The 13,873-nt window shown below is 47.1% G+C and overlaps 1 protein-coding gene across 3 annotated transcripts in view; it reads left to right on the top strand.

Annotated features, from left to right (window-relative positions):
• The first annotated feature begins 1,198 nt into the window (after positions 1 to 1,198).
• Positions 1,199 to 13,873, top strand: part of SEC14L5 (SEC14 like lipid binding 5) — a 40,979-nt gene continuing 28,304 nt past the window's right edge. The window contains exons 1-3 of one of the 3 annotated variants that reach the window (XM_065683668.1): positions 1,199 to 1,280; positions 4,832 to 4,935; positions 6,808 to 6,883. In XM_065683668.1, coding sequence (XP_065539740.1) covers positions 6,821 to 6,883 — 63 coding nt within the window. In that variant the 5' untranslated portion in view covers positions 1,199 to 1,280; positions 4,832 to 4,935; positions 6,808 to 6,820. Of the gene's footprint in view, positions 1,281 to 4,831; positions 4,936 to 6,807; positions 6,884 to 12,887; positions 12,915 to 13,717; positions 13,786 to 13,873 lie in introns of those variants that run through there. The other 2 variants (XM_065683669.1, XM_065683667.1) reach the window with 2 other exon arrangements.

Genomic DNA, 13,873 nt, shown 5'->3' with positions numbered 1-13,873 from the left:
CATGTTCCTCTTGCTCCAGGACCAGGCACCTGCTCAGCAGCTGTATCTTCCACCCCAAAGCAGCCGCAGGTTGGGCATCTCTTCCTCCAGCAGAGTCATGTCCTCAGAGACCCTCACCAGATGGTGACAACTATCTCACACAGCCTCGTGGTTTGACAAACAGGGTGCACTCACAGCACGCGCTCTGAAGCACAGGGCAAGCACAACCCACTCCAGGTTCACGAAACAACATTCAGATTTTTCAGACATACAGTGGGAGGAAAAAAAGCGGAGAGGTGAGAACGCACCTCAGTGTCCTCCTCAATACCACTGAGCTGCATGGTTGCCTTTCACCTTGCAAGGACAATCCAGTTATGGGAACATTTAATAGAATCATAGAATCCCAGACTGGTTTGGGTTGAAGGGAACCTTAAAGCTCATCCAGTTCCAACCCCCTGCCATGGGCAGGGACACCTTCCACCAGACCAGGTTGCTCCAAGCCCCTGCGTCTAACCTGGCCTTGAACACTGCCAGGGATGGGGCAGCCCCAGCTTCTCTGGGCACCCTGTGCCAGCGCCTCAGCACCCTCACAGGGAAGAGCTTCTGCCTAAGAGCTCATCTCAGTCTCCCCTCTGGCAGGTTAAAGCCATTCCCCCTTAGCCTGTCCCTACAGGCCCTTGTCCAAAGCCCCTCCCCAGGTTTCCTGTAGCCCCTTTAGGCACTGGAGCTGCTCTAAGGTCTCCCCTTAAGGAGCCTTCTCTTCTCCAGGCTGAACCAGCCCAGCAGAAAGTGGAGCAGGTGAGTTGACACCTCAGCTCATCAAGTCCTGACCCCACTGTGATGTGTGTGCCTGGGCCCAGTTTGGGAGCTGCAGCTCTGCCCCCTGTACCCCAGACCCCGGGTGGGTTCCTGCTCCTCAGGGGCCGCTGCCATGCTGGGAAGCTCCTGAGGTACAAGCCCCGCCAGCCCCGGGCCCAGACCGGCCCCACCCGCCTGGGGCCGCAGGTGCCTGACCCCGCTCCGCGACATGGCGGCGGGCGCGCACGTGGCAGGGGCCGGGCCGGGCCCCCTCCCCTCGCCCCCCGCAGCACAATGGACAGCGCTCTGCGGCGCCGCGCGGGGCGGGGCCGGGGGCGGGGCCGGGGGCGGGGCCAGGGCCGGCGGTGGGGCGGGGCTGCCGCGCGCGGCGGTTGAAGCGGCGCCTGGAGCCGGCGGGAGAGGCGCAGCGCGGGCGGGGACCGCGGTCGGTACCGGAGCAGCCGCGCTCGGGATGGGCTCGGCTGGGCCCCGTCGTGCCCACGGTGAGAGAGGACTGGGACTGGGACTGGGACTGGGACTGGGACTGGGACTGGGACTGGGACTGGGACTGGGACTGGGACTGGGACTGGGACTGGACTTCTCCTCCCCGGGGTCTCTCGGGGCGGCTCTGTGAGGGGGTGGGGGGCTGAGGGCGGCCGCTGTACCTCACGGCGTGCACGGTGTGGCGGAGCCGGGGGATGCGGGGCGGTGCCGTGTTAAGGTGCCGGGAGCCGTGTCAGTGCGGCTGTGGGTAGGTGAGCAGGGCATTCTAGCCCCAGTGCTGCGGGGATTAGGGAGGGAGCGGGTGAGCCGCTCCCCGCGGCGGTCCCGGCCTGACCGAGGGTCGCTCCTTGATTTAACACCGGACGCGGGTTTCGAGTTCGCTGGTTCGTGTTGACGCGGGGAGGGAGCAGCGAGCGGGGCCCGCCCTGCGGCCGTGCCGGGCTCGGGAGCGGCACCTCCGGCCCCAGCCCACCCTCCGTGCCCCTGCAAGTCCAGAAAGCCACCCAAAACCGGCCCTGGGGTGTCTGTGTGCTCCAAGGCTGGCGCTGGTAAACTACTGCCAGAGGTACTGGTGGATTTGGGTCAGCTCCGCTATAAAACCCCGCTGGCTGGAGGGCAGGGTTAAGCCGGGTACTCTCGGGTACCTGGGTCACTCGGTTTAACTCTCCCAAGCAGTGGATTTGGCTTGCGGGTGGCGGGATGGGGTTGTGATGGCACCACTGGGCTGATGGGGTTCATGTGCGCAAAGAAACTTCACTGAGGAGGAGCTGAGATGGTTTTGTGCTGGCGCTTTGCTGCACTAAGCGATCCGCTCACTGGAGCTGCTCTTGGTTTATGTGTTCAGCTGAAGTGCAGCTCTGTTCCTAAACTGAACTTGAGTATTGAGCTGTTGACAATAGCACTGATGGACAAAGTAGCATACATAGTGGGAGTTCTGATGGAGTAGAGGGTGCAGAACAAGGGGCTTTCCTTCAGGAATGCTTGTGTACTGCTGCAGGTTGGCAAATATCAGTAATTTTGTCTGCGGCTGTGCGTAATAGGTCAGTTGGTGGTTCTTTGGTGAGAAAATTGACTTCTGGAGGTGTGGAAGCATTAGTCATGAAGCTTAGTTACTGGTGAACCCAGGACAGATATCTGACAAGGTTTAGAGAGCAGAATGCTGTATGCTGTTCCTTTTTCTTCTTCCCCTCTCAGCCAAAGAGACTGTTCCTCATGGTGCTGTGAAGCATGTGTGAATGCTGTTGTTTGAGTGTTTGTGTTCTTGGCCTTGGATTATAGTCTACAGCAGAACCCCAGGCATCTCTGCAAGGTGTACAGGGTGGTGGCCAGGCTCTGTGCTGCTTCCCCCTGGGACCACAGCAGTTTCTCAGGGGTAAGATCAAGTTCTGCTTGAGAAAAATGTCTGCTTCTAAAAGACAGTAAAGACTTATTCCAGCACCATTCTGCTTTGAGGCTTCCTTATGTCAAGCTGTGAAAGACTTGTTCTCAAGTCCTTGTGTGAAAGAGCTTTAATGAGTATTCTACAGCTTGGTACCTTCTTATGGAATGGGTTGGGCTGGAAGGGACCTTAAAGCTTATCCAGTTGCAACTCCCTGCCATGGGCAGGGACACCTTCCACTAGACCAGGTGGCTCCAAACCCTGTCCAGCCTGGCCTTGAACACTGCCAGGGATGGAAAGATGACGTTGTTACATGTGTCACCATGTTGTCACGTTGTTACATGTGTCATCAGCTACTGTGTCACCGTCTATGGAGTAAAAGGCATCTCAGCAGAGGAAGTATTATACACATTTCTCTCCATGTTACCCTAAAAGCCCTGCAGAGTCCCCCTTTTTCTAACTGGCAATACCAACTTAACTGGCTGCTGCAGCTGCCTTTCACATGCTGCAATAGTAGTTGAGGAAGTCTGGAATTCTGCTGTTTTCAGCAGTTCTTTGGCAACAACAACTCAAGAAAACTGCTCAGTTCTCTTTCAGCTGAAAAGAAGCCACCACAGGTGGAAGAAGTTAATAAAGTCACTTGCTGCCCAGTTTCACTGTCCAACAGGCAGCTCTAATACAGACAGAGCTGAGCGAGTTTGTATTAGCCCAGATGGGAAGCAGGGGTTGGGGGCTTTGGTTTGCGGCTTTATACATATTTGATATGTAAACTCAATTTCTGATTTCCAACCATCTGCATGTTCTGTATTCCATCAAATAAACCTTTCCTACAAATAGCAGAATAAAAGTTAAGCATATGGAAAACCCCTTAGGTACATAGTTGATGATTCTAAATAAAATGGAAACACAGTTGATATCCCTGCCTCTCTTCCCTTTGCTGTCTGTGTAGCGATATGTGTCCCTTATGGGAGCCTGTGCAGTCTCCAAGCTCAGCTGACCATAGTGATAGCTTTGAGTGCTATGTGTTTGCCACTTCTGGTTAAGAACTTGCCTTTTCTCTGAAATGCTCCCCAAGTTACTGCAGGGAAATGCATGTGCCATCAGGGCTTTGTATCCTTCCATGTCATGCCCCCTTCCTTGCTCTCCTCCCCTGGTACAGTGCCAGCTGGTGTAGCTCAAGCTTATAATTGACTCTCTGCCTTGTAGGGTTTGGATCTTTGGCTCATGTGTGGGTTGCTGCATGGGCTGTGGTGAATGGGACACACCAGCTTTGCAGGGAGTTGCAGCCTGTTGGGTCTCCATGCTGCCGGCACTGCTGTCAGCATGTCGTGGGATGCTTTGTGCAGTGTGGTAGCTGCTGCTGCTCCCCTCTGCGTTCAGGTGTGCAATAGGTGAGACATGTAATATCTAATTGGGATTGTTGAAGTTATTATTGTGAGATATTTTACTTCAGTGCATTGGCAGCTCCAGCTTCTGAATCGTTACCAACTGCACTGGGCTTGGCTTGCTGAAATGATGCCCTTCCCTGGTGTTACCCTGTGTATGGCTATAGGTCTGCCTCTGGCTGTGGGTTGGGGTTTCCAAGTGATCAGGCTGTAGTTTAGTGAGTCGCTGCTCTTCAGCTGAGCTGTGGCTCTTAATATGTGCTTTTAGCCTAATGCAAGTGCAAAGTAAGTGGGTAGCCTGCGCCACTGTGGAGGCTGGAGTGGTATGATGCGTTGATAGTTCAGGCTTATTCTGTAGTTGTACAGTTTCTTTCTGGTTTTCCTTAGAAGGTGGTCAAAATTATCTGTTTATAACTTGAGTGGAATATGTGAGAACTTTAAAAACGTGTCTGTCTTTTTGGTGCTAAAGCTCTATGAGGATGTGTGTCTTCAGCTAATATGGCCCAGCTGCCTGGTGGTAACAGCTGAAAATCTTGTCATTATCACAGAATCTCAGACTGGTTTGGGTTGGAAGGCACCTTAAAGCTCATCTAGTTCCAGCCTCCTGCCATGGGCAGGGACACCTTCCACTAGACCAGGTTGCTCCAAGCCCCATCCAACCTGGCCTTGCACACTGCCAGGGATGGGGCATCCAGTTCTAACTATAAGGGCTAATCGTCATCTGTATCTGTGAACAGCTTTCACTGCCTTTCTGATTCTTTTTTTTTTTTTCCCCTTTTTCCCCCAGGAATTCTAGCTGGAGTCCCTCTTGCTTTGAGAAGCAGAATGACTGTCTCGTGGCTGTGTTCCGAGGAAAGGGCATAGAAAGTCTGTCACTGCTTTTTGCCTAAGGTATGCAAGGTTTCTAGGGCAGGAGTGAGTTACCAGCTGTCTTCCACAGCTTCCCATGGATATAATAGTCACTGATGCTTTTTCTCAAGCTTCCCTCAGTTAGAGGAGTACAGGGCAATAAACCTGTGACAATCAGTTTTGCAGTTGCTGGAGACCAACGGAGCTATTCAAGCAGCATGGATAAGGCTGTTGAAGTATAGCTTGTGCCATCCAGTTCTGCCTGTGGTGACTTTGTTTGTGGGCTGTAGGTGATTTCTAGACTGGTCTGTCCTGAGACCTCCTCCTGTGGAGGTCCCTGACCCCCTCCTACAGAGGCAGGAATTCCTTGCTTAGCAGGTGAGGTCAGAACAGGGAGCAAGTTACAGCTAAAAATGTTTGAGGCTTTTCTTGCTATATTTGCACTTCCTCAGAAGGTTCCTGCACAGCCAAGGCATGGCTCTTGCATCATCATATTACAGCATTGCGTTACAAGGTGCCCCGTGCCTCTTGGCTCGGGTATCTGATAAATGATAGCAGCCTGGGCTTCCTGGGTGTTTGCTTGCCCGTCTGCTCACTTCAGTGGGAGCTGGATGCTCTGCTGATGCATTCTGCCTGCATTTCTGTGTGGACTGGGTTTTAGCACCAGTAAAACTGCTGGAGATCCAGCAAGTCCCGAACATTGCTGTGGTCCTCTGCAGAGTAACTGTCCAATTGCAAGATCCTTCTTCTACAAACACTCCCTGTTTGCAGGTACTCCTACCTTTTGAAGTCTCTTTCCCCTCTCCCTGCCTTAGATTTTACTGTGTAATGGCATTTTGCAGCAGTCTGTCTGAGGGATAGTCTATTGCTGTTTTCCTTTTAATTCATGTTTCCCCTCCATTTTTGGGCTTAAAGTATCAGGGATATGTTGACTTAATGCTCTGACTGTTGAGTTCACTGCCTCATGTTGCCGAGGGCTGTATCTGCTTAGCAGTAGAATTTGAGAGGGGTGGAATCAGCATCGTGTCTCAAACAAGCTGTCCAGTCTTTTGTGTTTCTGATGTTCATAGATGGTATTAATAGAAACAATATAATGGAACCTAAGAGAATCACAGAAAGCAGCCTAATAACTGCCTTTAAATGGTCTCTATACTTCCTTGAGATGCTGGTTATTGATGCATATTTGAGGGTTAAAGCTCCAGCAAGAGAGTCTGAGGGAGGAATCCTGATGAGCACAGTGAGAGGAGGCTTGGAGAAATGAAATGCTGAGAACGGAATTGTTTCCATTGCATGCAGTTATTGCCTTGGTTCAGCTGGAAGCAGTGGGCATCCAGTCAGTGGGATGTGATTGCTAGCTTAGCATCAGGCATGTTCTTTAGGCATGCTGCTTCCTTTTCTTTTAGTGGGTTAAAACAACTGAATGCTACTTTGTGCACCACAGCATTTAAAACACCAAGATATAGGAAGCTGTGGAAGCTTTCAAGAAGGGGGATTTTGCATAGTGATTGCAAATTTAATGCAGAAAAGTGAGGTAGGGAGAAGAACTGCCATTTCAGCCTTGCAGGGCTCCTAAGACAGGCTCCTTCTCCAGAGTACAATTGATTCTGGCTTTACATCTGTTTTGTGCTTTAATTATTGTGAGTTTTGCTGGAGCTCCAAGTTGAATTTACTGCAGTAGTGTTGGAAAGCAGCAAAGGATGCTACCGTGTGCTGGATTGGGACTGCAGAGACTTACCTTTTGTTATGTCTCTGCACTGACTTGCTAAGCAACACACTGTACCTAATATGCCGCCTCCTCTCTACCTGTGAGAAAGAGTTAAGGCTTCTAGCAAGTTGTGTATGAGAGAATTGTTGGGATGTATTCTAGTGGTTGGTTTAAGGGTTCTGAAATTTTCCAACTTCTTTTTATTACAGGTGCGTAGTAAAAATGGTGCAGAAATACCAGTCCCCAGTTCGAGTCTACAAGTATCCTTTTGAGCTCGTCATGGCAGTGAGTAACACTCAGCACTTTTACTGCTCCAGCTGCTAAGGGCTGTGACCTCAGGCCAGTGGGAGGTGGGGGACTGCAGCTTTGGCAAATGTGTCTTTGTGGCAACCTTATGAGTACGCTGCAGGAACAGAGATTCAGCTCTCATTATCTTTTTGTCCTTTCTTCTATTTTCCATGAAAAATAAGAGTCAACATCTCAGAACTGTAAGAGAGACATTACAGGGGAAGGGGGGAAGAAGCCCTCCCAAAACAACAAACCTAAGCCTGCTGTAATTACTCTTTCACAAGGAAGGAAAAAATGGTGACATTCAGGTAGGCATAGTCAGTTTGAGTCCAGACACTGTCTTTGCCTTATTGCCAGATGCCATTCAGTTTAGAATCTCTCTAGATATGACCCAAATCAGTATTGTAGGATATGTGTATCTAGAACTTGATTCTAAATCATACTGGGCTTTTTGGTTGAAAGCTAGAAATCTTTAGAAAAATCATTTTCTGTTCTCTCTGTGATTGAAAGTTTGGGAGAGATCTCTCCAAATTGTCATTTCTACAAGAGGCTGTAATTGAAGTTCTGCAGGTGGTGCAGAAAGCTAATATGACCATGGCAGTGTCCTTAGAGTTTAAAGACATTTCTGATATTCTGGACTTTGCTGTTGCTCCTCAAGGTGCTATCATTCTGAAGGGCTTGCTGCTTGCATTTCAAGGGCAACACTAGCATTTGGGCCTTTATCTAAGTATTTATCTGCTTGCAGGCTCTTGCAAGGCTTTGTTTTGTAATCTGTTGGGCATTTTAGTCTACTGGAGGCAGACTTAGTATGTGCCACTTTGCTGCTTTCTCCATCTTCTCCCCTGCTGAACAAGAACACCAGTTTTCTTTAGTTTATTAGGGATCAAGAGTGAAGGTGGAAAGTTATAGCCATTTCAGGTAGCTGACATTCCCATAAAAGAGAGAGCCCGACTTAATACACTGCATTCCTCTTGAATCTAGAAGAAGCAAGATTGTCAAGTGCCAAAAGATCTGTTTTACCCCAAGTGGCCTCCTTCTATATCAATAGTTAAAACTGGGGGAGAGATTATTTTGGTCTTAGGTGTGACTAATGGACCCCAAAGGTTCCTCAGCTCGGAGTGGTTGCCATTCATATGATGCTCTCTGATCATCCAAATAAATGCGCTTTTTTTGACAGTTGGGCTCCCTCCCTAATCCCCCTCTGCTTATTTTTTTCTAGTCTTACCCAGATTTGCTGTATCTGTTAACAGCTGAGCCAGTAACATGCTGTAAAAGCACCCCAGCCAGTCTGGGGCTGATGTTTGTGATAGTGAAACTTTCCTGGCCATGTGCTTTCTGCTCTCAGTGCATCCTGAATTAGATTTAGAGCAGTATCTTCATAACAAGCCCTGGTGTAGTCTTAGCTCTGTGCATACCTTTCCACATTCTTGTTGTCTATATTAGCAGGATAAGCCTAACACCAGATGCCCGTCAATAGACTGGCTGCTAATATAGGAAGGCTGTCTGTAGACAAATCCTCTGTAAGCTTGTTAGCAGAAAACCTAAAGACAGCAGTTTGATGGGTTTTGTTTTCAAGTGGTTTAGTTTTATTTGCTTTCAGTTTTTCAACATAACAGGACCTAAATTCCCTGGGTTTTCAGGATGGGGATTGTAAATGTCATCTTGTTGCTCAGCAAACTCAAATTCCAATTACCTTAGCAAAGATATTAGTCCTCTTTCATATGAAGATCAAGTTACTTGTCCAGGGTCATCCAAAGGGCTGTGGTGGAGTAGGAAGCTGAATATAGACCCCTTTAGTCCCACTCTAATGTTCTGTGAAATCATGTGTTCTCAGCAGGATCTGCTTTCTTACCAAGACTGGCATTACAAAGCAGCTTTTGAATCTAGTGGCGGGGCATGCAGGCTGAGTTGGATGCAGCTTTGTTATTGTGTTTGTGTTCAGATGGCTCTTCTATGTGTGTGGAGGCATTGCGGGCATCACAGAGCTGTCAGGTGCTTGCTGTCAGCTGCTGGAAGTTCTGCAGGGAGAGTGGGTGTGCAGTGAAGCTGTTTTGCTCTTCAGCACGTGGCATTGCTGTTAATCTACTTCGACATAAATCTGTCAGCAGCTTCCTTGGCACTGGCAATCTGCTGTTCAGCTGCTTTTATCTTTTTCACCTCAAATGCTTTGTGTGAACTCTTTGGAGCGCTGAGGGCTTATGCTGTGGTTAATGGTAGGAAAGCAGGGGTTGTATGGGTGGACTCAGGACACCTTATTTTATGTGTCCTTGTGCACCCTGCAGCCTGATACACTTGAGCTTGTATATCATCTGTATATCAGGAAGGGTCATACTTCCTGTGATCTGTTCAGGCTCTGTCATGAGGGAAGTGGTTTTTGTTAGGAAAAATATTTTTTCTTCCAGAACCTTGGATATTTGGACTCCACTATAGAAAATAGTGTGTGCTTCATTGAGATAGGAGGTCTGAGAAACAGGGATGTCATAGCCAAATGAGTCAATGGCTTCATTACTTCCTTGTTCAAACACACATGGGAACACGTCTTTTGTTGAGCCTTGCCTTCAGTTTCAATTTATCTTCCTTGGGCGCGTACAGGGTGCATGTGCGTGTTGCTCCTCCTCTAGACAGCACAGGGCTGTGCTTGACAGATGAGCTGGTGCTCTTACAGTTAATACCTTTGTTATTGTGTATCTGTGAGTAATTGTTTATGAATTTACACTAACTAATGCTTGTGCAGCTTGGGTTCTGGCATTCACAGGCAGTAGGTTTGACATATCTTCCAAGTCCTTGGAAGGAGGATCACATTCCCCCTTCTTGCTCTCTTTGCCAGTCCTGTACATCTGAGGAACTAAAAAGGAATCTGCTTACCAAGCCTCTTCGGGTAATTCAGGAGCTCTGAATTTTTTCTTGTTAGAAGAACCCTCCCTTCTAAAAAGGCTTAAACAAAGGATGATCTTTCCACATCTATTCTGATTCACAGTACTCATATTCACCTGCTTTGTTCCTAACCTGCACTCACTTTAAAGAATCAAAAATGTCATGCTCTTCAAATTATAACCAGTGCCTGACAGCTTTATCCCTTAAAAAGAACCTTGGTGTTTTGTTGTCTCATGGTGTTTTTCCTTTCAATTTTATCTCTTCTATTTTGCATCTCTTTTTAAATGGGGCTGCCCCTTCAAACGGCTTGTCTGTGCTTCTTTGGGCCTGATCTTGTCTTCGATTAGATCAGTGGGTTTCAAATTGCAGATGTCTCCTGATTTTTACACACAAGAAAATTCCTAAGTATAAACATAACCTTTGGTTTCTTTGTGTAGTAGTTGTACTTTTAAAGCTGAAAGCTGGTTTGGATTTTTTTGGGGTTTTGTTTGTTTGTTTGTTTTGGGTTTCTTTGGGTTTTTTTTTTTGGGGGGGTGTTTGGGTTTTTTGTTTGTTGGTTTGTTTGTTGTTTTTTGTGGGTTTTTTTTTTACTAAAACATTATAATGAGAGAAAAATCCAGAAGGCAATTCTGCAATAGCTCGTGAGTGGTGGATTACTCTGTAACTTGTTGTGAGCCTTCTCTGTGTGGAGATGAGAATTTGACTTGAGTGAGCAAGTCCAAAATGCATAGCTGTGCAGGAAACAAAGCTGAGGCCATGTATTTAACATCATTGTTTGCCAGTGAGCTATTAGGTTTATTAGTGAATTTATTAGTTTTAGCTTTGAAAGCATAGGGAGTTTTGTTCCCATTAATTTAGTAGTGCATTCAACCCTTTGCACTTGCAAATGACGCATGCCATTTTCACATGCTTTGTAGTATACACTGAGTGTGCTTTGGATGGTTCCTAAAGCTACAGATCTGAAATAACATCCCCCCCAAGGACTCTTCCATACTTGATGTATAGTCTGAGTTGCTGCAATTGTGGTGTAAATGAGAAGCTTCATGACAGCACTTGTGTCAGTTATTTGGTCCTCTTGCCACATTGACAATGCGCCTCACATTCAGCTCTTATTGCTGCTAATAGGGATTGATAGTTTCTACTGCAAGCCAAGGGTCTTCCTGCATAGCCTGATGCTGAGGGAATGGTAAAGGATGCAGAGCCTGAAAAGAGGAATGATCTGCTTGCAGATCTTGCACCTTGAACCAAATCAAACCCTTACGACATTACTATTTGAGATATATATTTTCTGTGAAATGAAAGCTCTGCAAAACACAACACTGTTAGGTTAGAGGCTGGGTTTAGTTCAAAGCTAGAAAGCTATATGTATATGTGAATATATTTATATATGTAACTTGATATTTAATCTTACTGCATACAGGATATCAGCTTTATGTTTGCAGCATTTGAGAGATTTACTACTGTTACCTACAAATATGTCATGGCTTTGAAAAGAGAGACCAAAGCTCTGGCATCTGGTAGTTTGCAGCAGGAGTATCAGCTCTCTCTGCATGTACCAGTTGTATGCCATGCTTCAGACCAAGCTGCTCTTGAGCCCTGCATATGCACAATGCAAGTCAGTGCTGCTTTCTGCTTGACCTCATTTCTTGGTGCTGCCCATGGCATGTGTTGACACGTATATGAGCAGTTCAGAGCCCTGTCTCTTGAAAACACGTACATGGACAGCAGTGGTGTGTGCTTCTCACTGCACCAGTTGAGTGGTACACTTCAGTCTAGGGTGTTTATACTGTGTGCAACATCCTTCTGGGAAGGGGGGTGGTTGTTCAGTGGATGCATGTGTGGTACATGAACATTTCTTATCTTGAGCATTGCTCAGTCTCTAATAGATCTGTTGGGTGGCAGCTTGTGTGCCTATGTCTGCAAGTGAAAGCTTGGCCATCTAAGGTCCTTGCAAACAGCTCTTTGATTCTCTTCTAGTTTCAGTGGCAATTCTTTGCATGTAGTTGACATGAAATGCTCTCTTTTTCAGGTAAGATAAAGCAGGAAATTGCGTATACATGTTTCTTCTCAGTATGGTTTGAGTAGAGGGGGCACTAACAAGCTGGGTGGCAAATTTAATTCAGGCTCCAAATGTTGCAGGATTATTTAGAGTCAGAAATGGAGACAAGCAGCAGAAAATATTCCTCCATCATATTTGCTCTCTGATCTTGTAACACAGGGTTGTAGCCCATCGAGAGCAAACATCTGTGGTCCCTGTGCGAGATGCCTTTCTCATGCCTGACTCTGCTGAAGCAGTCTGGATGACAGTAGCTGGATTTGGCAGGGGTCCTCACTCTTGCCCCTGAATAATCCCCCAGCAGATCAGCCTTGGCTATGCTATTTGCACACTGGCAAAGCTGCTTTGCAGCCACTGAAGCTTTGCTTCTTTCCATCAGTTGAGGTTCTGGCTCACAGTTACATGCGCAAGTCAAACATCCTGTACCACTAAAATCAAAGCGCATCACTTCTTGCACAATCATCCCAACGTTCTTTTGTGCCAATAGTGTTGGAGGCTTGTATATGCAGTCTGATTGAAAGCCGCTCTGTGCTAGTTTAGCTGTCAGGTTTAGCTGCAGAAGAAACTCTGAACACTGAAGTTCAAGTCCTGACAGCTACAATTGCTTTCTGTACATCTTTTCAACATTATTTGTGCCATTTCAATGTTCACATGCATTGTGTTAAAGATGTTAGATCTTTGAGTAGCCTTGGTTAATGACTTCTTCCTGTTGCATTTAGCACATGAAGTGTATAAAGAGACAGCTTAAATCCTGCTGTATTGTGCATGCTCTCTAATGCTGTGGTGTCTTAGAGGGTTCAGTGTTTCACTGACTGGTGTGGTAATGCTTTCGCTTGCTGCAGAACCTCTGAACCCTCTTTTGCTGGGTAAGCACCACAGTGTGGCCCAAAGAGCCTGCAGTATAAGTTGGTGACAGATAACATGGGAGAAGGGTGTGTGGTAAGAGAGAAAATGGTGTGTGAAAGCAGTACAACATACAAGCAGACTGATGTCTAGCAAGGATAGCTTTAGTTGTGTGAATTTGTTTAGAGTGACAAGTTCAATATATGTGTTCACAGCTCATCCAGGTCTCGGGCTGCTGCTGTCTTGCTACATAAGGTATGCAGATTTGCTGTCTAGGTCAATTACAGTCTAGTATCTTACAGTGCCTACAGCACAGATGCACCACAATACAGTTTGGGGGATTCCTCTATATTATAATTAGATAGAATATCATCATCTGGAACTCCCAGTTGTCATTATTCTGGTATCATCCCAGGCTAGTTTTAGGTAAAGTAGAATCTTAACTAAACTACTTGGTGTTTGTTCATAGCCTCCACTTTCAAGTGTGAACACTGGAAGCAGAGGAGCACATGCTGCAGGAAGAGCAGAGCGGTCTCTGGCAGCTGGAATCTCTCTGAAACAGCAGTGATGGTGCAGCTGATCAGAAGGCTCTGCAGAGCAGCCAAAGAAATTGGAGTGGAGTTCTAAATGCAGCATCTGCAAGAGTGCCAAAGAAGTGCCTGCAGTGGCCTGCTACCCACTGTGTCCTTGGATAGCTGCAGATAGCACAGGGTAGAGCTTTGCAGTGTGTAGCCCGTATGCCTAGAGCTCAAAAGCTCCATTGCAGCTGCTGGGATGTAGATAATGATGCACAATTTTCAGATACTGTCTGAAATAGTATTTCTGGTGGGCAGTACCCTGGAGATTGAGAAAGAAGGAATGTGCAAGGGGGGAAATATTTTAAAATAGTTATTCTTCGGTGTTCAATCCATGTCACATGCATAATCTGAGCAGTAGTTAGGAAATGGATACTCCCCTACAAAACAGAATCTGCTGTGTCTGTCAGAATTGTTAAGTCTATAGCACTTGCCTCTTGACTGCAGACAAATCATCTCCAAATGTGGATGTTCTGTCTGCAGGCATGGTTTGTGCCAGGTATCTCATAGAAGGCAGCTTCCCTTGTGTCTCTTTTTGCCATCTTTTGAAGGTGAGTTTGTTGTGGTTGTCAGAAGCTATTGGGTTAACATTCTATGCACTTACAGAGGATCTGGTGTTGACTCAAGACATGATGGTTC

Source organism: Lathamus discolor, chromosome 6 (assembly GCF_037157495.1).
Source record: "Lathamus discolor isolate bLatDis1 chromosome 6, bLatDis1.hap1, whole genome shotgun sequence".
Taxonomy (NCBI): Eukaryota; Metazoa; Chordata; class Aves; order Psittaciformes; family Psittacidae; genus Lathamus; species Lathamus discolor.
This window is presented reverse-complemented; position numbering and strand designations above follow the sequence as displayed.